Source organism: Perna viridis, chromosome 1 (assembly GCF_037379345.1).
Source record: "Perna viridis isolate PV_CMFRI_1.1 ecotype Kerala chromosome 1, ASM3737934v1, whole genome shotgun sequence".
NCBI classification, from domain to species: Eukaryota; Metazoa; Mollusca; class Bivalvia; order Mytilida; family Mytilidae; genus Perna; species Perna viridis.
In genome coordinates this window covers 4,645,921-4,668,984 of record NC_142445.1, presented here as the reverse complement: position 1 = coordinate 4,668,984, position 23,064 = coordinate 4,645,921, and the positions used below count along the sequence as shown (strand labels likewise).

Below are 23,064 nucleotides of genomic sequence, written 5' to 3'. Positions count from 1 at the left end.
ACTCTCGGCATGATGCTTTATTAGTAACTCGCCGGGTGTTTCCAGAAAAGCAGAGAGTAGGTTACTTCTGTTTTTATGTGTATGTTTTTTTTTTTTTTTTTTTTGGTATTTCATGTTCTTTGTTGTGTGCATCTTTTTCAAGTTATCCCTGGATTATCTTTAAAACATTTTGATAACCGTTCGATCATGGTTCCCTAGATTTCCCTTTTGGCAAGGAATGTAGTTTCATTATCACATTATACATGTTGTAAAGAGAGCTATTTTAGGTACCTTGCCAAAGACTTTTGATGCATGCTTTAAATGGGTGATTCAATATCGATCTTTTATGCCAGAGGAACTGGTTATTGAAATACAATAGAGAAGTCAAATTTCGTTCTGCCAATAAAGTAACCAAATCAAGGAAGTTACCGACAAACCGAAACAACTCCGTATCTTAGAAGAGTAAATCGTTCCTTCATAGGGGTTGTGATAATTTCATTGTATAAAGAACGCCACTGATCACGACTGATAGAATTTTATCATGAATAAACAAGTATATTTAGCTCTCTCTACTCTATCCTTATTAATTTATCCACAAGATATGTATGGAGATAACAATTTAGAAAATTCAATGGTCGATGTTGTCATAGAAACATTCTTTGATGTTGCGGCAGAAATGGTTAAACTTTACGGTGTAACTGGAGATGAAAAGGTATGTCTCTACTGTTATCTTGTCCATTATAACCGTTGACAGAGGATGCGTCTTGCCATTTTGCAATCGTATAAAATCATAATAGTAAAAAGTACTTCAATCTAAAAGTGCAGCATTTCGCAAGCATTACGTGTCAATTAGCTTGAATGTCATTTTAAATTACTAACGAAATACATGTGCTATTTAATTTCATATTGTCTGATTATTTTTTAAGTAAAAAGTGGCTGTCATATCCGCAATCTTCTGAATATTGCGGCGGACGATTTTCACACGTCCAAAATGAAATAACGGACGCATAAAATTAAAAAAAAGTTTTTTCATGTTCCGTTACTGAAAAACTTACGCGCGCGATACTATTCTTTTACTTTTTATTGAAGGAAGAAGTAAGGCGTAATTTGAGGGAAACAGTTCTTCCGAAATTTAAATTGTTCATGGAGACAATATTGAAAGCAAATTGTAGTGGTTACCTAGTGGGGTCCAAGGTATGCCGTCTTGTTGCTTTTGGAGTACGTGTAAATGCTTTAATGTCCCCCGCGACGCGTCGCGAGGGGATATGAAAATGCCGGGCGTCCGTCCGTCCGCGTTTTCCGCACTTTTTTTGGGTTATGCTTTTACGAAATAAGTTTGTTTTTTTGGTATGTGCCTTATTATGAGGAGTTAAGATTAAGTTCGACTTTGGTTACGGTTGAATGATTTTTACGGAAGTTATGGCCCTTGAACTTGGAACATTTCTGTGAATTTACAGTTTTCTGCACTTTTTCGTAATGCTTTTACCAACTGATTTTATATTTTGTATGTAGTCTTACTATGAGAAGTTACAGATTAAGTTCGACTTTGATTACGGTTGAATGATTTTTACGGAAGTAACTGCCCTTGGACTTAAAAAATTTCAGTGAATTTACAGTTTTCCGCACTTTTTTGTAATGCTTTTACCAATTGATTTTATCTCATAGTATGGCGCTTGGACTTAGAAAAAAAATCAGTGAATTCAAAGTTTTCCGCACTTTTCGCGGGGACATTGGAATTTCAATTTATAGTGGAGATTCAGAGTTTATCAAATTAAATCCACTTCTTAGCAGTCGTACCATTAGGTCCCATTTTGATCGTGTAATTCAGTTTTGCTGTATTACTAACTTTTATAATATTTTCAGTTTCATCTATTATATATATTGTAAGATAACACTATCTAATAATTGTAATCAATTTTAATCGGTTTATCAATGAATGACATAGCCCTTTTGGACAGACCAATCATTTAATAATAACAAATTCATTTTTTTGCCTAAGTATTTTTTTAAAGATATTTTAGCATTGGATTCACATGGTTACATATTTGTTCGCGTTCATTTCAGATGAGTATTGCTGATGTTGTTGTGTTCGACCTTCTAGACAAGGCTACAGATGGTGGAACGTTTTCTGTTGATGGAACTGACAGTCTTAACAACTATGAACATCTGAAGGCATTGACAGAAAGAGTGAAAACTTCACCCGGGATAAAAGAATATCTAGAAACACGTCCGCAACTGTAACTGTATGAAATTGAAGTGATTGTTACATGTATATTCTATGGTGATTTTACTTAACAATATCTATCGGATATGTATTTGTGTACATATTGTATGTGTTATCCGCTTTATACTTTACTTCAGACCAACCGGAAGTCACTACAGCTCATGCCGTACGTTTAGTATTCCCGTTTCTGAACACGTACACGTAAGTAATAGATGCCTTTTTAAGAGACATGGTTTAATATTTTTTTTTGTAATTTATCAAACAATACATTTGCATTAAAGGAAGATAACTAAAAAGTCATGATTTGACAGCAACTAATTACGAAGTAGGACATGCATACAAAATTCGTGTGATTTGAAAGTATTAAGAGGTATAAAAAGTCAATATTGTACCTCATAGTTGTGCGTTTTTTTTTTTGTTTATAAATGATCGGCTGTGACCTTTCTATGGTGCCATTGTAATCTCTGTTTTGTTTTTTTTTCCATTTGAATGAAATATTGGATTTGACGGTGCAAAATATACTTTTATTAAAATTTACGTTTCCACGAAACGTGTAGTAATCGCCCCCGTTTCCTGATCAATCTTTTGAGAAACATATCGTCAGTGGAACTGCTTATAATTAATCGAGGCAGCGTAAAGAACCTGGATACAAATTTCGTCGAAATCGAATAACTTTCAATTTTTCATCACGGTGGTGGCCATTTTGAAAATGGCGTTCGATACCAGTTCAAATTATCGATCGAGCCGCAGATTCTTAATCGTGGCGTCTTAAAAAACCTAGATATTAGCTAGTACAATACAGTTAGGTCATTTCTGAAAATTTGGTCTCATTTTGTTGAAATAAAGCTGTTTTGAGGCAGTTCACACAGAAATTTCTAGTGTTTTGTCATAAAAAGTGCATATTTTCTAAATCCTGGGTGTGTGGAGGTTCAAGTCATTTATAAGTAATTTAGTGATTATTCTTATAAAATCCAGTAGCCATGGTAACATACTGAAAAAAATATTACTGAGTTTCAGTACAAATCGGGGGTGCCTTTCCAAAACTAGCAGCCAAATACTATTTTTTATAAAATATCAGGCACTTAGATACCACCACAGGATGAAAGCATGCATGGAGTAGGTGGAAAAAAAAGGTAAAAATAATAAGACCCTTTTCGATTCATTCTCTCACAATTTTAGTCCCAAAAGTTCATTCGAAATAAGGTATTTTGAAAATCAGCCATCTGATGCTGAGGAGAGAACCTAATACGGCAGGGGACTGAAACGTTCCGGATATCATTTTTCATTTAAATTACACCTGTTTACCATCACATACATTACATCTGTCTATGTATAAATGATTATCTACATTTAATCAATATATCCACCGAATTTCAACTTTTAGTTCTAAGTTTGACAAAATTTGACCGGGGTAATTTGGTGTGCGAAACAGGACGCCTTAATGTAACTGTATAGTGCACCCTCAGTTTTCATCAAAATCGGACAACTTTGAATTTTCAAACGCGGTGTCGGCCATTTAAAAAATGGCGGCCGACACGCAGCTCAAATAGCGAATTGAATTTTTTTTTAAATGGCGACCGATACCCAGCTCCGATTACAAATTGAGCCACAGATTATAAATCGGGACGGCTCAGGAACCTAGATATAAATTTTCATCGAAATCGGACAAATTTGAATTTTCGACCGTGTTGGCGGCCATTTTGAAAATGGCGGCCGACGGATGCGATTTTTTTCGTGATTTTGCCTAGGCTTTTGAGCTTAATTTGTAGACCAACTTTCGTCAAATTCTGATCAGCGGTTTTCGAGATATTTGATGTTCAAATTTCTGGTGTACGAATGGGTACGTCCAGTCCGGCAGCCATTTTGAAAAAAATGGCGGCAGCTGGATTTTTTTTTATTGAGGTTCTGTATCCATCGAAGAGTAGTTCCAACATCTTGAAAAGTTTCATCTCAATCGGACCAGCCACCTTTGAGAAAAAGGGCGGACACTTTCAACCATTTTTATGACAGGAGAATTAAAATAATAATAATAATAACTAGAATTGCCATTGCGGGCAATAGCGAATATCGCCTCGGCAACCATTTAAGTTCCCAATTTTAATATTGTATTGTTATGCCTATGCAACTCCTTTCACAGACCTAATTTCAAATTTGTAGCTATTCATGTTGTTGAGATAATGCTATGTTCTAGATTGTGACCTAAGGCAGCCATTTTGAAAATGGCAACTTTTCGTCAGAATTTTTGCTTGGATTCCGAGGTCTGATTGATACGCATTATATTACTAAGTTACATTAAATTTGTTGCCATGGCAACAAACAACATATCGATTCACTTTTTTTTTTGCTGTATATTATTAGGGTCTCTCTAAACTGTACCACCATACCGAATTTCAAGTTTCTAGCCACCTAGATTTCCGAGATATTGCAATGTCCTAGATTATGAACTTTGGTAGCCATTTTGAAAATGGCAGCATACCGGCGAAAAACATTTATGTGAATTCCGAGATATTAATGAGACCAGTATACAACAAAGTTTCTACTAAAAAAAGGAATAGGTGTGAGAGAAAAAAGTGGATTTTGGTATCCATGAAATTTTCACATTTTTCGTCGCCATGGCAATTGACAACATATCGATTCACTTTTTTTGCTTAATTTTATTAGGCACATTGAGTTCTACCACCATACCAAATTACAGGTTTCTAGCCACCCAGGGTTCCGAGATATTGCAATGTCCTAGATTATGAACTTTTCACGTTTCCATGGAAACGGTAGCCATTTTATTCGCCAAAAGTTCTGGTGCACCCCTTCTCAATACTATCTACCTCCATGCCAAGTTCCAATTCATTTCCTTCAGTGATGCTCTCTAAAATCTAAAAACTCCGGATAAAAAGCATTGGAAGAAGAGGAAGAAGAAGAAGAAGAAACAGTACAATAACAATATGTAGCGAGCGTTTATGGTTGTAATATCAACTTAGTTCTGTATACATATGGCAAGAAAAAGCATCAATATCCAGTTTGAACCTGCATTTCCAGGAGCATAATGGCAGCTTCATTCGCGTATACTTGTAGATGTGCGATTGAGAGCCAAACCAATCTCGGAAAATATTTGCTAGTTTCGATAATTAAATACAAATCTAATTATAACTTTTCCAAGATAGGGTTGGCCTTATAGTCTGCAGTATGGCGTCCAGATGTTTACGAAAATTACGTAATCAATATTACCGATAATTCTCGGGTCATAAAAATTGCGAAACGAAAATAATCGATAAAAGAAAGAATCGAAACGAACCAATTCGATGAAATGAATCAAATAGTTATTAAAACATAATTAAACTATTCAAAATGAATCAGAATGAAGCGAAACTAAATGCAACAAAAGAAATCTTTTAAGACGTTTCGCAAATTATACGAACCATAATTAATCAGTGCTGGACAGTTCGACCCAAAGACATATCAGACCATGACAACCAATAATTCCTTATGAATGCCGGACATTTTGGCCAATAGACATATCACTATGACAATGTGTATAATGCTTTAGGACAAATATATATCATTACAAAATTTCCCATATTTGAATGTTATGAGCATAATATATCAAATCAGAGCTGACAAAAATTATCGAAGTTGTTTTTAATAAATGTTTCTTCGGGAGCGTTAAAAGGTTTCACCTTCATAATAATAATAATAATAATAATAATAATAAGAAGAAGAAGAAGAAGAAGAAGAAGAAGAAACAGTACAAAAACAATATGTCGCCCCGACATTCGTTTGGGGCGACATAATAAGAAACAGTACAATAAAATATGCCGTCCCGACATTCGTCTGGGGCGACATAATAATAAACGGAGCAAAAACAATAAGTAGCAAAACCTCGTTTTGGCGACTTAATAATAATAAGAAGGAACACAGTAAAAGTAATAAATCTCCGCCACTTTGTGTTCGGCGACTTAATTAGACTTTGGTTGACCAAAGGGAGACAATCTTTTATTCAACGGCTCTACTTACCGGTATCACAAATTCTCTATCAGACGATGCTATTGTAAACTTCTTATTTTGTTTTTTTCCGTCCGAATGACTTTTGGACTTTTTATGGAAACAAAAGACTTTGTCTTCGGTCGACCAAGAAGGCAGTTTGTGATAAAGAATGTGTGGAAGTTTTATCAAATTCCATTCAGCGGATTTAGAGGAGCCGCGGATGAAAACTGGTAACAGACGAACGAATGAACGGACGTACTGCATGATCACTATATCACCCGCTTTATAATATTCGGATTTATCATTTATTTAAGTCTATCACACATAAAATAAGAAATAAAAAATATATACATTTATGCATGCACGTTTTAACATTTGATACACAGTGAAGTATAACTAAAATTCCTAGTGATGTTTTATTACATAGAGCGCAGTAGTGAAGCGCTGAAAAATCACAATTAGATATCCGAAGCAATCAGTACATGATTTTTTTGTAGTTAATCTAATACTGTCCACAGATCTTGATCGATGCTCAAGAATATTAGTTTTATGATATGTTTTTTTTATAATTAAGGAGGAAAAATGTCGTATAAAGTGGACATGCATTTACCCTTCAAAACGTGCCGGTACCACATGGCCGGTACACATTCATTTATACAATTTACACGAATCACACGTATACCAGACCATTTCTGCTACAGCATTACTGATGTTCGAAACACTAGACAAACCACTTTACAACCAACATAACTGAGATAAAGATTTTTTTTGCGATTGAAATTCTTCTTACTTTACTTCTATTGATTCTGCCAAACTGTATGTATCTTGGTCGCCACACAAAAGTATTTAAGTCTAAGTTTTAAAGTTTCATATTGGCATGACTCTTTTAAAGTCGTGTTAACAAATTCGAACGATCGACAAAATTATCTTAACGATCGCGAAAAATTTCGTATTTTTTTTTAAGATATAATTGTCATTTATGTCGACAAAATGCACCAATTATCACGATTTTTCGAGATAATTTTACGCGACATTCACCTATCTCGATGACAGAAACAGACTTACAATTCTCATTCAAACATGACTGACTTATAAAATATGTATCAAATTAGGATTCAACACACGGTATGAATAAGTTACAAATGAGAAAATCTCCAAGTAAAATTTATCCTCACCAGATGATGATACAAAAGAATCATAAGTAGTTCGTTGTGAGGTGGTGTTGCTAATAACTGTATCTGAAATAAATCTGGGTTTTAAGTCAAATCCGTCAGTGTTAGATTGCAAGCATCTCGCTCAACCATGCATATGTCAGAATACAAATTATACTATTTCCACGCCCGGGGACGAGGGGAAATTGCCCGGCTCCTTTTCGCTGCATCAGGAACAAAGTTTGAAGACGTCCGTTTACACCGCCAAGAATGGGTGAAGTTCAAACCAGGTAAATTAGTTTTGTAAATGTTTTATAGTCTATGATTAATAGATTGTTGGGGTTTAACATTTCAGCTATATTCAGCCGATGAACATGAAATGATGATGATGAAATGAAAAAAGGGATGGGACACAAGGATAATAGGGTCGACAAATTTCGATTGCCACAAGAAAAAGGGAGGGATGGGTATGGTCGGGCAATTTAGCTTCTTGTAGCGGAGCGCAAAGGTCCCTACTCCTATCGAACACACAACAGTATTCTTTAACGTGCGAGGAACGTGGCATCTTTCCCAACACGGTGCACCACTATAATTTGCGATCAGGTTTACCGTATTATAGCCTGACAACCCCAGCATGTAACACGCCAGGGGTACCCTTTCCACCACCTGGGGCACACAACCCAGTGGCTCTGTGGGCAGAGCGCCTAGCCCCCGGCTAGGTTTCTGAGGACTATTTAGTCGCTTTTTACGACAAGCTTAGCACTGCTGCAGACCTATTCTTTTGACACCCGGACCTGCACGGATCTTTATAGTCTATGAATAACATGGTTATTATTAGCACAGCATACAGTTATAATAGTGTATGCACAGAGTTTATTTTCATAAAAATGCAAAAAAAAAACGAAACCCAGCATCCACACTTTGCCCCCATCTCATTCTCTTGTTATGTGAGTATTTTTTTTTAAGTGTTATTATTTATTGTTCATTGAACTTTGTATTACATATCTAAAAATATTTAGGTCAAAACAATTATTAGTCTCCCTGCTACTGACAAGAAAAAAATTACAAGGTAGGGAAAATATTTAATTTTCGAAAAAAAAAAAAAAACAAAACAAAACAATTTACATTGAATAAGTGGGGAAAGAATTTAGACTGGAGCCAAAAATGGCTCTTTACTTCCTTATGCAAATATATAAGAAACTTCTGCCTTAAAATTCTACACGGGAAATACTGTAACACATGTTTTCATATGTTAAAAAAGACGTATTGAAATATATATACAATTTATATATTTTTGTTTACAAAACTTGTATAACATGTTCAACATTCATGACAAATGTCTTTCGACATTATATGAAAACCGTACTTTTTTCAACACATTTAGTTCTATAGAAGACACATAAACACCATATATGTTCTATTTACTTGTTTATTGAGTAATTTGTTAATAATTGATTGACATATGTTCTTCATGGCGGACCTAAACATATGGCATATAAGAAACATTTTTATAGTGTTTTCAACACAAGAACACAAACCCCGTGTATTGCGTAACTTCTACAACATGTTCAACATTATGACAACATAGATCAGTGTATTTAGTCCGACTTTTCATTCAGAATTGTCAACTTTCCTTTCATCTGTGGCAACATCCCTTCAGCACCTGCGTATGGAATTATTTTCATATCACAACTCAGACGTTATGTTAAAGCTTGCCTTATTACGCAGACTTCTTGTATCACGCTAGACTTCTCACAATAAGGTTTTTGGAACAGGGTTATATTGCTACAAGATTGAAGTCATCGCTACAGAAGTTTCATGGTCGTCATCATGACCGTGTGGATCGTTACGGTTCATATCCATCTACATCATGAAACTGATTTTTTCAACGTGTCATAGTTTTCCTTTCCTCTTTCATCCACCCCGGACTAGACATTTTATGAGCAACTCGGTGAGTGTTTCTAGAAAAGCGGAGGACGCTTACCCTACCGGTACAACTGGTCCTTGCTCCCAGTTTTTAGTGGAGTCCGACTTGCTCATTTACTTTCGTTATTTGGTATTTATTATTTTAGTTGTTTTATATTCTTTGTTGTAATTGTGTTTGTCTGTTTTTCCATGTCAGGTCTTTGTCCCTGGATTTAATTCTTTTGATTTCTGCTTGAATCTTGGTTCCCTTTATTACTTTCTCCAACAATCCAAACAACTTTTTGAAAAATATTTCGTGTTTTAGAGACACCTTATGGCCAAATGCCAGTGCTCAGTATAGATGGAAAAATTATCAACCAATCATGCGCGATATATCGGTACCTCGCCAGGGAATTCGGTAGGTTGATATTAATCTGCATTTAGTACTCGGCTATTTTCCTGTCAATGAAGCTCTCTAAGGAATAGGACGTGTCTTAGGATGATCTTTGGACACATCTGTCCTAAAGTTAGGATACCTCGATAGATGTTCTAAGATGATCTTATGATACTCCTAAAACATAAGATGAACTTATGATGTCATAAATTGAAAGAATCAAAAATACATGGACGCTTCAAATTGTATACAGTGTATGTGTATCTCATAACGAAGGAATAAAATTTTACGAAATAGGGTGTTTTAGGGACAGAGGTAACCCATTAGATTATTATTTTCACATCCGCTGTTTACGGCATTTACTTTAAGGTAACTATTCTCATATACCATCAGTAATAACATTAGATACTCTGTTGAAATATTCCAGTCAATATAATATGAATTACACATTCCTAAAAAATTTGGTTAATTTCCTTGCTACTCTTGATTCGTGCAATACGTGGTTAACTACTTTTGAAGTTAAAGAAAATGATATCGAGTGGACCTCTGCTTCATGTGTATCAAAACTATGTACTTTAATTGACCAAAGGTAGATATTAGTTTTAAATTGTATTATTACACATTTACGACACAAATTCATTAGAATTAATAGTGTAATTGCTTGTAGAGTTTACCCGCTCTTTATACATTATAAATTTGATAGATACCCCTTTTCAATATATTCACCATCCGACATTGAATCGTAACAAATATAACAGTCTTAACACCATCTGAGGATTCATCCTAAAATCGCTTCGGTTTACACCGTACGACATGTCTCAGACATGTCCTAAGACCATCCTTATTGTATTCCTAAGACATGACAAGACATATCTACGGATACTTTCATTGACATGACCTCAGAACCATATCTTATCAATTCATGAAATCTCTGGAGTATTTTATTAAAAACAAACTTCTTTTCCAATCCGATGTCGAGTGGGTGGTCTTTATAGCATCACATAAGAAAAACCGAACCCAGAAAAATAACTTAACTATGGCACTTCGACAATAAGGATTTTAAGCATTTAAGTAGTAGTCTTTGTAAGAATCACGGTAATTCTATAATATATGTTACACCCCAAAAGACTACACATTGTTATGTCTGTTATAAAGTGGCTTTATAGGTTGAAGAAATTTATTATTATTCTTTCCAATATGTTTGCTCTTAGGATATAATCCACATTGAAAATTCAACAGTTTCTGTTGTATTTCATTGTCATTTACAGAGTTGTCTTCATTAACTTTGAATTCTGCAATGCATTCCCTATAATTTATGTCTCATATCAACAGGGGTTTTATAGAAAGCTGCATGTTAATTTCTGTTAACTATAACATTTTAAACTATCAAAAATAAAAATATGTAGGCTTTCCAACCATGAAACAAAGTTTTGCATGATTCGTATCTGGAGTGCTACTAAAAAAAAAACGAGAATAAGTAACACATTATAAAAAGTTGTTTTTCCTAAGGTATGTATGGAGATAACGACATAGAAAGCACAATGATTGATGTTGTCATAGATACATTCAATGATGTCATGACGGAAATGGCTAAAATTTACTATGAAAATGATGAAGATAAAAAGGTATGTGGTTACAAGATGACGGTACAAAAGTATAAGGTTGCACTATACAAATGGGATTTAGGTGCTCTGTTTCGTATACAAAACTGACCCGGTCTAATTTTGTAAAACTTAAAATAAATGGTGAAACTTGGACAAAATATTGATTGTGGGTAGTAGAGCAATCGTACATAAATAGATGCAATACTTGTGAAGGTAAAGAGGTGTAAAATGCATGCTTTAAGCTATCCGGAAAGATTCAGGTCCTCACCGGATTTGAATCCTTTCCTTGCATCAACTTGTTTTTCAAAAATGCAAAATTTCGCACAAACTTTAAGAAATAAAATCATGAATAAATGCGTAGAAAAAGGTACACTGTTTATTTGTATTTTTTTACAATAATACCATGCCTACTTACTTTTTCTGGCAGTTTTTAAGAGGCTTATATTTTAGAAAACCAGTTTTTCGGCAGTTAATTTTTGAAGGCACAAAAAAATTATGAAAACTGATGTACATTTTATTATGTTACCATGGCTACAGATTTTTTATAACAAAATAGAAAAGAATATCTATCTTTTTTATGGATCTCCATAATGTAAGGTTTTGAAAAATATATACTTTTTACAGGAAAAAATGTTGGATTTGCTTTTTTTAAGTAATTGCCTCAAAATATTCACGAAAACTCTTTATTTATCCCCAAATCCCGTCTGGCTCTCGACTAGGTTTTTTTACAAAGCAAAATATTTTTATTCAAGGAAGAAATTAGACAGAATCTCAGGGAAATGGTTCTCCCAAAGTTCAAACAATTCATGGAGGGAATGATAAAGGCAAATGGATGTAGTTTCTTAGTTGGGTGGAAGGTATGTATAACAATGGTTTATATGAAATTAAACTTATTGATCGGTATTATTATTTTGTATTCTAATAAATTGGTATGCTCATGTTTTGGTTCATTTCGGTCATATATATCTATCACATCGCACAATCAAAGGCAAGATAAATCTGAATAAAAAGAAAATTGCCTACCCACATGTAGATGTTGAATACAATGTCTTCAAGTTATTAATGAATATATGAACATTACTTTAAAAATCTACATTTTCTATCATTAAGCCTCTTGTTGCAAAAAAAAAAAAGAAAAACAAACTTTCAACTACTTTTGAATAGTATGCTATGGTTACTGAAGATAAAGCATTGATAAACATTAACTTATATATAAAATTCATTACATTGAAAGTTTGATGAAATTTATTGTGCTTTATAACAATTCAAGGCTGTCTCTCGTGTATAAGATTAGCTACAAAACTTTTACAGGACGAAATATGTGAATATCAAAAAATAAATGTCTTATACTTTCCACGAAAGACAATCATAAATACCCACTTTTTTTCATTGAATACATTATAATTTCATGAGTGTTCATTTTTACAGATAAGATCAGTTCTAACCTCTTTGGGGAACTGTCAGGAGAACCGGCTCCAGGACAGTTCTAAAAGTGTCAGAGAACAGTTCTAGAGCCAGCTTTTCTGACAGTACTAGCAGTGCCGGCTCTACGAGAACAGTTCTGCTAGTAGAGCCGGCTTTACTGCCAGAACTGCCAGAAGAGCTGTTCTTCTGACAGTTCTAGGGCAGTTTTGTTAGAGGTTACAACTGATCTCATATGTACTCAGAGATAGAATTAAATCATGGAAACTGGAGTTTCCTTGATTTATTTCGATTCTAATAGGACAATTGCGGTAACCTTAGACCCGCCATATTTGTCCATATTTGGCTGTACACTGTCAGTTGAAATGGTCGCTATTGAAACTTAGTGCTTTGTATCATTTATAATAGAGGAAAGGGTGAGCTAAGTAGAACGATATTAGATATGGCAATAGTTGTTTGCATTATAAGGTCACAGTGTTCACACATGGACAGGTACAACCTTTCATTCTTTGACGATTGTTTTGTTTTCATACATGATGGCACACGTGACGAGTGCTACCGTGTACGTGTGTAAGTGGTTTTATTGGAACATAATACAACTTATGATATATTTTTTTTTATTACATATGAATTTGATATTCATTCGTGCTACTGAAATAAATGAAAACAGCTGATACACATCGGAACGTTACGTGTGTTTGTTTACATCACAGGGCTTTGCTCCTACTATCCAATATGCAACCCACTAGTATATACCAGTGGGACTGCATATTTGATAATGGGAGCAAGCCCCGGTGTTATATACCAGTGGGACTGCATATTTGACAGTGGGAGCAAGCCCCGGTGTTATATACCAGTGGGACTGCATATTTGATAATGGGAGCAAGCCCCGGTGTTATATACCAGCCGGACTGCATATTTGATAATGGGAGCAAGCCCCTGTGTTATATACCAGTGGGACTGCATATTTGATAATGGGAGCAAGCCCCTGTGTTATATACCAGTGGGACTGCATATTTGATAATTGGAGCAAGCCCCTGTGTAAACATGGTTTAAGCTGATAAAATATTACAAAAAGAGCGTTGAGGATTAAGCGTTAATACTATAAATATCAAAAGGAAAATACTATAGTAGTAATTTACACACACACACACACACAAGTTACGACCAATTAGTCGGGTGCAGCTAAATCAACCACCGTTATGGTCTCAAAGCCTTTCATGGACGTCATATTAGAATATTTTTATCAGTAGAATTCATAAATGAACACTGACATGATTTAATACGATTTAACAGTACATAAAAACTGAAACCTGAGATTATTTTCGGTAGTTTCCTAGAATAAAACAAAATAACCTCTCAAGAACTTACCCTGTACCATGATGAAATTCATTTGTAGAACTTACAATGTATCATTTTGAAACAAGTAATCCTACACCTTCAAGCCTTGAAAGACATGCTCTAATATTATTTTCAGATGAGCCTAGCTGATATTGTTGTATTTGACCTCATAGACAAAGCGTCTGACGGTGGAACATTTTCTGTGGAGGCCGAGGATTGTCTTGATAACTTTGAACACTTGAAAGCGTTGATACATATCATAAAAACTTCTCCAAAGATTAAAGATTATTTGGAATCTCGTCCGTCTATATAAATATATTTACAATATGGAAAAGCAATAAAGAATACTCAATAAGACTATATAGTTGGATGTGATATATCAGTGCAGACACATATTAATAGAATCACTTAACGTACAATGCTGTATTAAACACTAATATTAAGTACAAAGATTGTTTACAGACATAATAGAAGCCAACATTTCAAGATATATATGATAACACAATCCTCTTGTAAATCTAGTTCGTATTGGAATGCTGTTACTTACTCCGTAATGGCATATGCTTATAAGCTATAAGTTAAATTAATATGATTTGCTGAAAAAAATGCCGTTAATAGCTATAAAGGCTTTCTGTATATATTATAATACTCAGGACACTTTCTCAGGATTTAACATATACAAGGATATTGCATTTATATATCTGTAAAGGCACAGTTAATAAAACCGTTTTGGTATTTTATTATTATTTTGGATATTAAAGTCTTATCAAAAGTATTGCAAGAAAATCCCGTTCCCCAGCCACATATCTGGTCGACCCCCTCACCGAAATTTGAACCCCTATTCTCGTCTGATATCTGCATGTCGGATCCATCTACAATTACTAATCAACCTGTAATAACAGATAACTTTGGTTATGACTTTGTCTACGACTTGATTGATTTTCTTCTAACCGCACCAATGGCCTCAGTGTTCGCCTCGAATGGTCGCCGGTTGGATCTTATAAGGTCCAGTCACACCACTGACTTTAGGGTTCATTATTTAAAGCTGCATTTTCGTAAATTTTTGTTTGTTGAAATATACCTTAACTTTGAATTAATTGTACTCAATTGTACTTTTCTTTTATAATTTCATTTGATATTCACAAATAAAATGCATTAAATAAATGAAATAGGTGTGTATATATTTATTGTCTTGCAAGAAAAAAAATCGACCTAAATAAATTCGTATGCATGTGACTTCTGGTGACCTTAATCCGCGCATGTGCCGTAAGGGTCGCATCTTTAAAAACAAATCTGATTTCAAAGAGAAAGTGGTTCTTTAACGGCAAGGAAGACCGACGGACTCAAGCCGTAAAAGAAAAAAGTTCGAATATAACGCAAAGATCCTTTTGTAATTAACGTATTGTGATATAATGGGGCTCAAATATGGTCATTATTTCTTTGAAAACTAATGAAAAATAGATGAAATGAAATGAATACAAGACACGTGCTTAATTACCCGTGTATCTGTGATTGTTATTTTTTTTACCAAGGTTAAACTATTTTTAACCCCGGTGAATGTCCTGTCGGCAAAAAATAGTTAGATTAGAGCTATTGATCTTCTCTGATTAAAAAAAACACGTTGTTTTCACAATATTCTGTAGGTATCATCGACATTTATTCAACTGCATTACTACAAACTTATTTCATTGAATCAGCAAAATTCTGAACAAATTTGGCAGCTGATGCAGCTTTAATTTACCTTTCGCTTCGACATACTTCGACCATACGGGCCCAATTTCAACACAAAATTCCATGCAACTGCAGACAAACCTGTGAATCTACAAAAAATAAAGTAGTGGCATTACCCACATGTGAGAAAGTTACATTAATTTTATGTAACATTATATGAAAAACTGACCTGACCTTTTCTGTGTTAATTTGGTCAATTCTGCAGACAATGCCAAAATAAAATAAGTTAAGATCATGTTTTGAGATGTTCCCTATGTACTTAAGGAAAAGTTGACAGACTGGAAGTAAAGATAATGCCACCAATACATAATAGGGGATTTAATCCAGATTCGAGCGGTGATAAAAAAAAAGGATAAAGACTTATACAGGGAAATAGACACACACAACAAAGAGCAATAAATGACCAAAAATAATATGCACAACAAAGAAACAAAAGTAAATAAGTATTCCAGACTCCACTGAAAACTAGGAGCATGAAAACTGTGGACCAGTAATAAGCGTCCTCTTCTTTTATGTGAAAAATCCGCCGAGTTGCTGATAAAATATTACAAAAAGAGCGTTAATACTATAAATATGAAAAGGAAAATACTATAGAAGTAGAATTTCAGGTGTTCCGATTTTGAAAAAAAAATGTAAAAGGAATATATCTCTATGAATATAATCTACTCTAGATAAATGCATCAAAGACTTTGATGTAAATAGCATGCACAATATGAGTATTATTGTTGTATACGACATCATACTCGCATCTATCGTTGTGTAACGTTATAGTAAGCAAATCTAAGCTTTTTATTCAAGTTCACATTTAAATTAGTTTCTTGGATAAAGCAATTGTCAAGTACAATTATTCATATATCCAATCTTTGTTTATATTAGTAAAGTGTTTCATGAATTATATATCAGCATTTCTCGCAAGGGTGTGCCTGCAGTTATGTACTGTAATACATGTATAGTCAGTTATAATTTAGGTCTCGTTGGATTAACATCAATAAAATGTAGTCTCTCAATATCTCTGGATTATTTGGGCTTCTTATGGAACCAAGTTGTTCCCCAGTATACCTTACAAAGGTACCACACAACAATGATTTACAAAATCTTGCACTGGCTGGTATAATATTTTTGTAATACCTACCGGTTTCAGTGGCTAGGCTGTGCGCACTTTCGTTCAATTTGAGCGTAAATATTTATTAACGTATTTTGTAGCTCAAAATTCGATACAATTATGCTATAAAACATGATTTCTTATATGAGTTAATTGATTCACGAGTTTATAAGAATAGTGCTCATTTATGTCTTTATTAAATTGTACCAGAGATAAATCAAATGTGTCTAAGTTAAATAAAGTTTTTAGTTGTTCTACTGATTTCTCCCATGAAGGGCAGTTTTCAGAAATGCAGATCTTTATAAATCCTATACATATTCTGTACATTATTCTATTATCATTAGTCGTTTATAGTATTTAAACACACGCGTAAAAGCCTTAAAACATTATGGTGCTAGCCCTAATTCTGTGTGAATTGTTAGATTGGATGTCTTGCTGTGCACACCTAAAATATGTCTCATAATCTCGTAATCAACTTTTTTGGTTTTTTTTCAATTAAAAAAAATTAAATTATGTGTATTTTTTTGACTATATCTTGTGGTCCGCTACCCAAATCTCTAGTCCTATCTCTAACCTGTCTTTAAGCAGTAGCTGGCTGACCATTCTTTTACTCTTCTGAGGCTGATTGTATAATTGATCTTATCCAAAAGAAAGAACATCGTTTACCCAGGTCCTTTGATCTCAGTTTCCCTTAAATAGAAAATGTTTTATCTTTAAACAATCTTAGTTAAAATTTGATAAAAATAAATAACTAGATAATTTTTTTGCTAGATATCAATTTCACGGTTAAATTGTAAATCCAGTATAATATCATCATTATATATAACTATATTAAGACGCCACCGTTGCTTTATAGAAAGGCTTTTGGACCTAGGTTATTAAAAAAAAACGTCTCATACGTTGTCTATAAACGTTTATATCCATATCTTATTGAAAAAGTATAACGTTGTTTCTGACAAACAGATTATATAGATGATGGATTTTCCTAATGCCTACACATTAATTTTCTGTAGTTTTTAATTTTATGTTATTATTTCATCTTGAACTTCAAGAGATGAGTCTTCCTCACAATTTGAAGCTGTCTTTGTTTCACTTGATTTTAATTCATAAATTTATTTTCATAACTTCTATACTGTTTTACTACTGATTTTACTAAATTTGACTGGTGGTAATTTTATTCTGCCCATTTGTGTTGAAATTTACCGGAGATATGTTATAGAAGTGAGATGCTTAGCGCTATAAAACATGGTTTAACCCACCTTTCATACCAAGTCAAGACCGTTGCGGTGATTTTTTAAATTTTCGATTGCCACTTGCTTTTATCTATTGCCTAGATTTTATCAGTTCGGTAATTTTGTTGTTATCACCCTTCATTTCAGACTATATATCAAGCATAAAGAAAGACGAAAAGCGTGTTTAACTTTAAGAAGACGGTAAATCGAATGACCTTAAATTTTAAAACAAAAATGTAATAATACCGTTGTATATTAAAAGGGACGACAGTATATAAGGTACGACACCACTAGTCATTACTAAATAATTTTAATTTTAAGTAGAACGGCGTTGTTTTATTGTACCAAAAAATAACCTTACAGGTTCATTAAATAGAACATCTATTGTGAACATCACTACGGTCGATCGATACAGTATATAAAAGGTAGCTATACCCCGTTGTTATACGTTTATTTTGCGCACAGATACTGCGGGAGAATGCCGTCTTACAAACTATCATATTTTAAAGGAAAGGGTAGAGGTGAAGTAGCCAGGCTTCTGTTTGTCTATTCTGGAACGGCGTTCGAAGATGAACGATTGGAAGGAGAATCATGGCTTGCATTTAAACCAAGTAAGTAAACATTCATATGGAGCGGATTTGCTAATACTTTGCTAATGATTTGCTAATAAAATTACTAAACATATCGTTTTATGTGAACATTTGATTATATGAATATGTGATTCTTGTAATGCATGAATTAATTTAACGAAAGGTAAAAGTCAATGATTTATATAAATTTTGAGTCACTGATATTATTCGAGAGAACACGAGTAACTTCACAATGGATTTTTTTACGTGTGACCTTTTTTTTAACGTGTGACTGGCCCCGTGCAGGTCCGGGTGTTAAAAGAATAGGCCTGCAGCAGCGCTAAACCCTGGCGTGTTACATGCTGGGGTTGTCAGGCTATAATACGGAAAACCTGACCGCAACCATAGTGGTGCACCGTGTTGGGAAAGATGCCACGTTCCTCGCACGTTAAAGAACCCTACTGTGGTAATCTCCCGGAGTAGGAACCATACGTCTCCGCCACAGGAGGCTATATTGCCCGACCCTACCCACCTCTCCCTATTTCCAGTGGCAATCAAAATTTGTCGACCAAATTGTCCTTGTGTCCCATCCCTTTTTTATTTCATCATCATTTCATGTTCATTTTATCATCAATTTCATGTTCATCGTCTGAATATAGCTGAAATATTGCTGCTCGGACGTTAAACCCCAACAAACAAACATTTACGTGTGACCTTTAAATAGTTGAACCTCTATGAGATATTTCGTTAGATTGTGCATTATATTCAAAGTTCGTGATAAATGTATTGATTTCATTTCTATATTGTATATGCATTCATGTAATATATGGGTTATTGAGGGGTCATTCGTTAAATTGAAAACTGAATAAAGAAATTAAAATCGTACTAGGTCGGTTCCACATTAGGTTTGGTTTTCTTTTATCATCTAATTCATTTGAATAAAGACGTCGCGCACAAAGTTGACTCCACGAACGTAACGTTTTCAAATCACGTTTTCCTTTTTTTTAATTGACCATCAAACGTTACCTCATTTGAAAGCATTTTTTTCTGTTCACTACCTGAATCCATTTTTATATTTTATGATTACGTGTGTTTGTTATTAAGAGGAGGCTTTCTGATGATTTGTCTTATTGACTTTTTATACCATAAATTTCGAAATATGACCTAATGTCTGCGTACTATTCAACATCAATTGCGGGGTGATTTTATAATATTTCATTGTTTTGAGAATATTTCTTTTTCAAACGGCCTTATTTGGAGCATGAGTATGAATTAAATTTATCATAGTAACAATCAAATTTCTGCCTTTTACTCTCGTTTTAAATAAACACAACCATGAACAAAATTAAACTTTATTAACAGTTATTGAAATTTTAGTCGACTTCTCACTCGTCAAGGCAGCACAGTATATTTCTACGGAGGGAATCGTCAATAGAAACTGTTCCGTCGTCACCCAGTTCTAGTTCTGAACATATACGTATACACTACAGAAAGCGCGGGAACAATAGCAGGAATACGTTTTATCAGTTTTTGTTCTAGTGGATTTATGTTCACCATTCCGAAATAATATCAGTGTATTATTTTTGTTCCTGGAGGATATGTTATCCCCCATTTGTCAATTGATTCTTTCCTTAGAACCGTCATTTGTTTGCTTGCTTTAACAAGATAATAAGGAACATTAACATCGACTTCTTAAACGGCAATTATTGTTCCATTCGACACAAGGTCGTAAAGGTGTTCAATGTCATCAGCAACTTCCACTTCTTCTGATTCCTGATCATCAATTTCTTTAGTCATTTTTAAGATAAAAAAGTTGCCAATTTGGTCAACATTCATGCAATCGTCATAATCTGTATTTAAACATTTTTCAAACCTATAGCAGGACAACTTTCTAATTTTTACTGTTCCGTAGAAAATACCTGGTGAATTATATTGATCGAGTCGATATGACAGAAAATCCTTCGTGCGCATTTTGAATCATCAGCAGTTTTATAAAGATGTTTTGTTGCAAAGTCATACAAGTCATGTGCACTTTGAATCACATGCTGCCCATGAATAACAGACAAATCAGCTTGCTTTTTGATGAAACCGCCGGCTGCATCTTGAGGACCACGAGCATGCGAAGTCTCAAACAAGTTTTTATCTACAGTTTTAATATGGTTTACCTCCACGCAACAACTTCCTATATATGGTATAGTAATACTGTTTTTCCTGACTGTCAGCGTCCGTCATTGCGTCATAACCGATACCTTCATTTTGGCAGCTGTAGTTATACTAGGATAAGTTTGATTATCACAGAATGCGTTCAAGGGAAACCACTTTTCATAGGGGAAAAGTGGGGGGGGGGGCTTTGTTGAAAATTATTGAGTTACATGTAGGCCTATACATGTATATAGCCTGGGTAGCGGGATAGCGAATCCTTTTTTACGGATTTCTTACAAATTTTGTTGAATTGTTAGCTTCGATATGATTTATTTTAACAGAAATTTGTCATGGAAGCACTTTTCTGGTATAGTGGCTTGATCTTGTCTGAAGAAAACATCTATGGACGCGTATGTGTGTTATCGTGAACTCACTGATGTTCTTTATTTTTTTGTATAATTTCGTCCTATTTCAAGCCTACCTCGCTTTTTCCATTCTGTTAGAAAATACAACATCATCTTCACAATTATAAGAAGATTCTGATATTTTGGAATGCCTCCTATAAAATTTCATATAGTCATTTCCTTTGCGTCTTTTGTCTTCCTTTTGTCTATTTCTTACGTTATATTCTCTTTGTCTTTTTGCACCTGCGCTGTCCTTGTATACTCTTGAATTCTCTTTTGCAATTGGTTTAGGTAGTACAATACAGTTAGGTCATTTCTGAAAATTTGGTCTCATTTTGTTGAAACAAAGCTGTTTTGAGGCACTCCACACAGACATTTCTAGTGTTTTGTCATAAAAAAGTGCATATTTTCTAAATCCTTGGTGTGTAGAGGTTCAAGTCATTTATAAGTAACTTAGTGATTTTTCTTATAAAATCCAGTAGCCATGGTAACATATTGAAAAAAAAATATTACTGAGTTTTAGTACAAATCAGGGGTGCCTTTCAAAAACTAACAGCCACATACTATGTTTTATAAAATATCAGGCACTTAGACACTACCACAGGATGAAAGCATGCATGGAGTAGGTGGAAAAAAGGTAAAAATAATAAGACCCTTTTCGATTTATACTCTCACACTTTTAGTCCCAAAAGTTCGTGCGAAATAAGGTATTTTGAAAATCAGCCATCTGATGCTGAGGAGAGAACCTAATGCGACAGGGGACTGAAACGTTCCGAATACCATTTTTCATTTAAATTACACCTGTTTACCATTACATATATTACATCTGTCTATGTATAAATGCTTATCTTCATTTAATCAATATATCTACCAAATTTCAACTTTTAATTTTAAGTTTTACAAAATTTGACCGGGGTAACTTGGTGTGCGAAACAGTGCTCCTTAATGTGACTGTATAGTGCACCCTTATTTTTATGGTAGGATTTGCCTTTTTGTTGTCTTCTTTTCTGCTATTTTAATTCTTTGTTCAGTCGAATTCTTTCCGCTGATGATAACTTCCTGCTTGCCTGTTGAAAATTTAATTAGTGAATTCCATGCATAACGTCGATTTTTTCCCATGCAGAAAACAAACGCATGACAAGACTTTGGACATTTATTTTATCACATATCTTTTAACTTAATTGTTCATAAGATTTCTTTTTCTAGTACAAAATAGTAGAACATATGAACATTCTCGGAATAAAAATAGGTATATGCTGAGACCTTTGAAACGACAAAATAAGCGACTGATTCGTGACATTTATCCAGTAATTTGCCTTAAAAACGTAATTACTTGACGTTACGCGCGCTGTTCGTACCTATAGTGGTAACACAACGTTACGACGTTTTTTGGGGAAAATCTGAGGAAATGTGGACGCTATTTTTCTTAGATAAAAAGTTGTCTGATAAATAACCACGAAAACAATCACAACTTTCTGTGACTAATGATCAACCGCACCATGCAATCTAGAATAGCTTTGAAGAACTCAGTCTGATGTTTATAATGTATTATAAATTATAAAATTGCTTTTATGAAGAAATAAACAAGAGGGCAATACTATCATTAGTAATCCTTTTGACATAAATTAAAATTAAATTATTTTATTGTAAGTGAGTTTTGTATTTGTGACATATTCCCATATCCTTTCTTTTTCTAAAGACATATTTAAAATATTTGTGGCGGTGCCTCATTCAGTAATATTTTTGTTTGATTCTCTCCTGTTTTCATGGGGAGGAAGCACCAAAAAAAATGTTCCTGCCATGGTTGATGTGCTGTGTATTTAATATAACATTTCTCCATATCCTTTCTTTCTCATGATAGTTTTTTTCACCGAACCCGTGTATTA

General features: G+C 34.1%; 3 protein-coding genes across 5 annotated transcripts in view; all 3 read left to right on the top strand.

Moving 5' to 3' along the window:
* Positions 1–68: 68 nt before the first annotated feature.
* LOC148626937 (glutathione S-transferase 3-like) lies at positions 69–4,525 on the top strand. 2 transcript variants are annotated; one of them, XM_088563467.1, is made up of 3 exons: positions 70–691; positions 1,069–1,173; positions 2,044–4,525. In XM_088563467.1, the coding sequence occupies exons 1-3, from the start codon at positions 521–523 to the stop codon at positions 2,218–2,220; spliced, it is 453 nt and encodes a 150-aa protein (XP_088419593.1). In that variant the 5' UTR covers positions 70–520; the 3' UTR covers positions 2,221–4,525. The 2 variants fall into 2 exon arrangements, with proteins under 2 accessions (XP_088419671.1, XP_088419593.1); XM_088563545.1 differs by lacking the exon at positions 1,069–1,173 and having other exon boundaries at positions 69–691.
* LOC148626936 (glutathione S-transferase 1-like) lies at positions 2,291–14,744 on the top strand. The gene is made up of 6 exons (XM_088563149.1): positions 2,291–2,404; positions 4,865–7,622; positions 9,563–9,655; positions 11,141–11,256; positions 11,988–12,092; positions 14,135–14,744. The coding sequence occupies exons 2-6, from the start codon at positions 7,484–7,486 to the stop codon at positions 14,309–14,311; spliced, it is 630 nt and encodes a 209-aa protein (XP_088419275.1). The 5' UTR covers positions 2,291–2,404; positions 4,865–7,483; the 3' UTR covers positions 14,312–14,744.
* Positions 14,745–18,427: 3,683 nt separating this feature from the next.
* LOC148626935 (glutathione S-transferase 1-like) overlaps positions 18,428–23,064 on the top strand; it is a 30,885-nt gene continuing 26,248 nt past the window's right edge. The window contains exon 1 of one of the 2 annotated variants that reach the window (XM_088562964.1): positions 18,428–18,674. In XM_088562964.1, the coding sequence (XP_088419090.1) occupies positions 18,542–18,674 (133 nt within the window). In that variant the 5' untranslated portion in view covers positions 18,428–18,541. The remainder of the gene's footprint in view (positions 18,675–23,064) is intronic. The other variant, XM_088562830.1, reaches the window with a different exon arrangement.

Bases quoted from the DNA above. Each gene is read 5' to 3' on its own strand.
- LOC148626936 (XM_088563149.1), top strand. From the start codon at position 7,484: ATGCATATGTCAGAATACAAATTATACTATTTCCACGCCCGGGGACGA. The intron at 9,656-11,140 runs GTAGGTTGATAT...GTTTTTCCTAAG, and splicing joins GTACCTCGCCAGGGAATTCG to GTATGTATGGAGATAACGAC. The intron at 12,093-14,134 runs GTATGTATAACA...TATTATTTTCAG, and splicing joins GTTTCTTAGTTGGGTGGAAG to ATGAGCCTAGCTGATATTGT.
- LOC148626937 (XM_088563467.1), top strand. From the start codon at position 521: ATGAATAAACAAGTATATTTAGCTCTCTCTACTCTATCCTTATTAATT. The intron at 692-1,068 runs GTATGTCTCTAC...TTTTTATTGAAG, and splicing joins GTGTAACTGGAGATGAAAAG to GAAGAAGTAAGGCGTAATTT. The intron at 1,174-2,043 runs GTATGCCGTCTT...CGTTCATTTCAG, and splicing joins GTTACCTAGTGGGGTCCAAG to ATGAGTATTGCTGATGTTGT.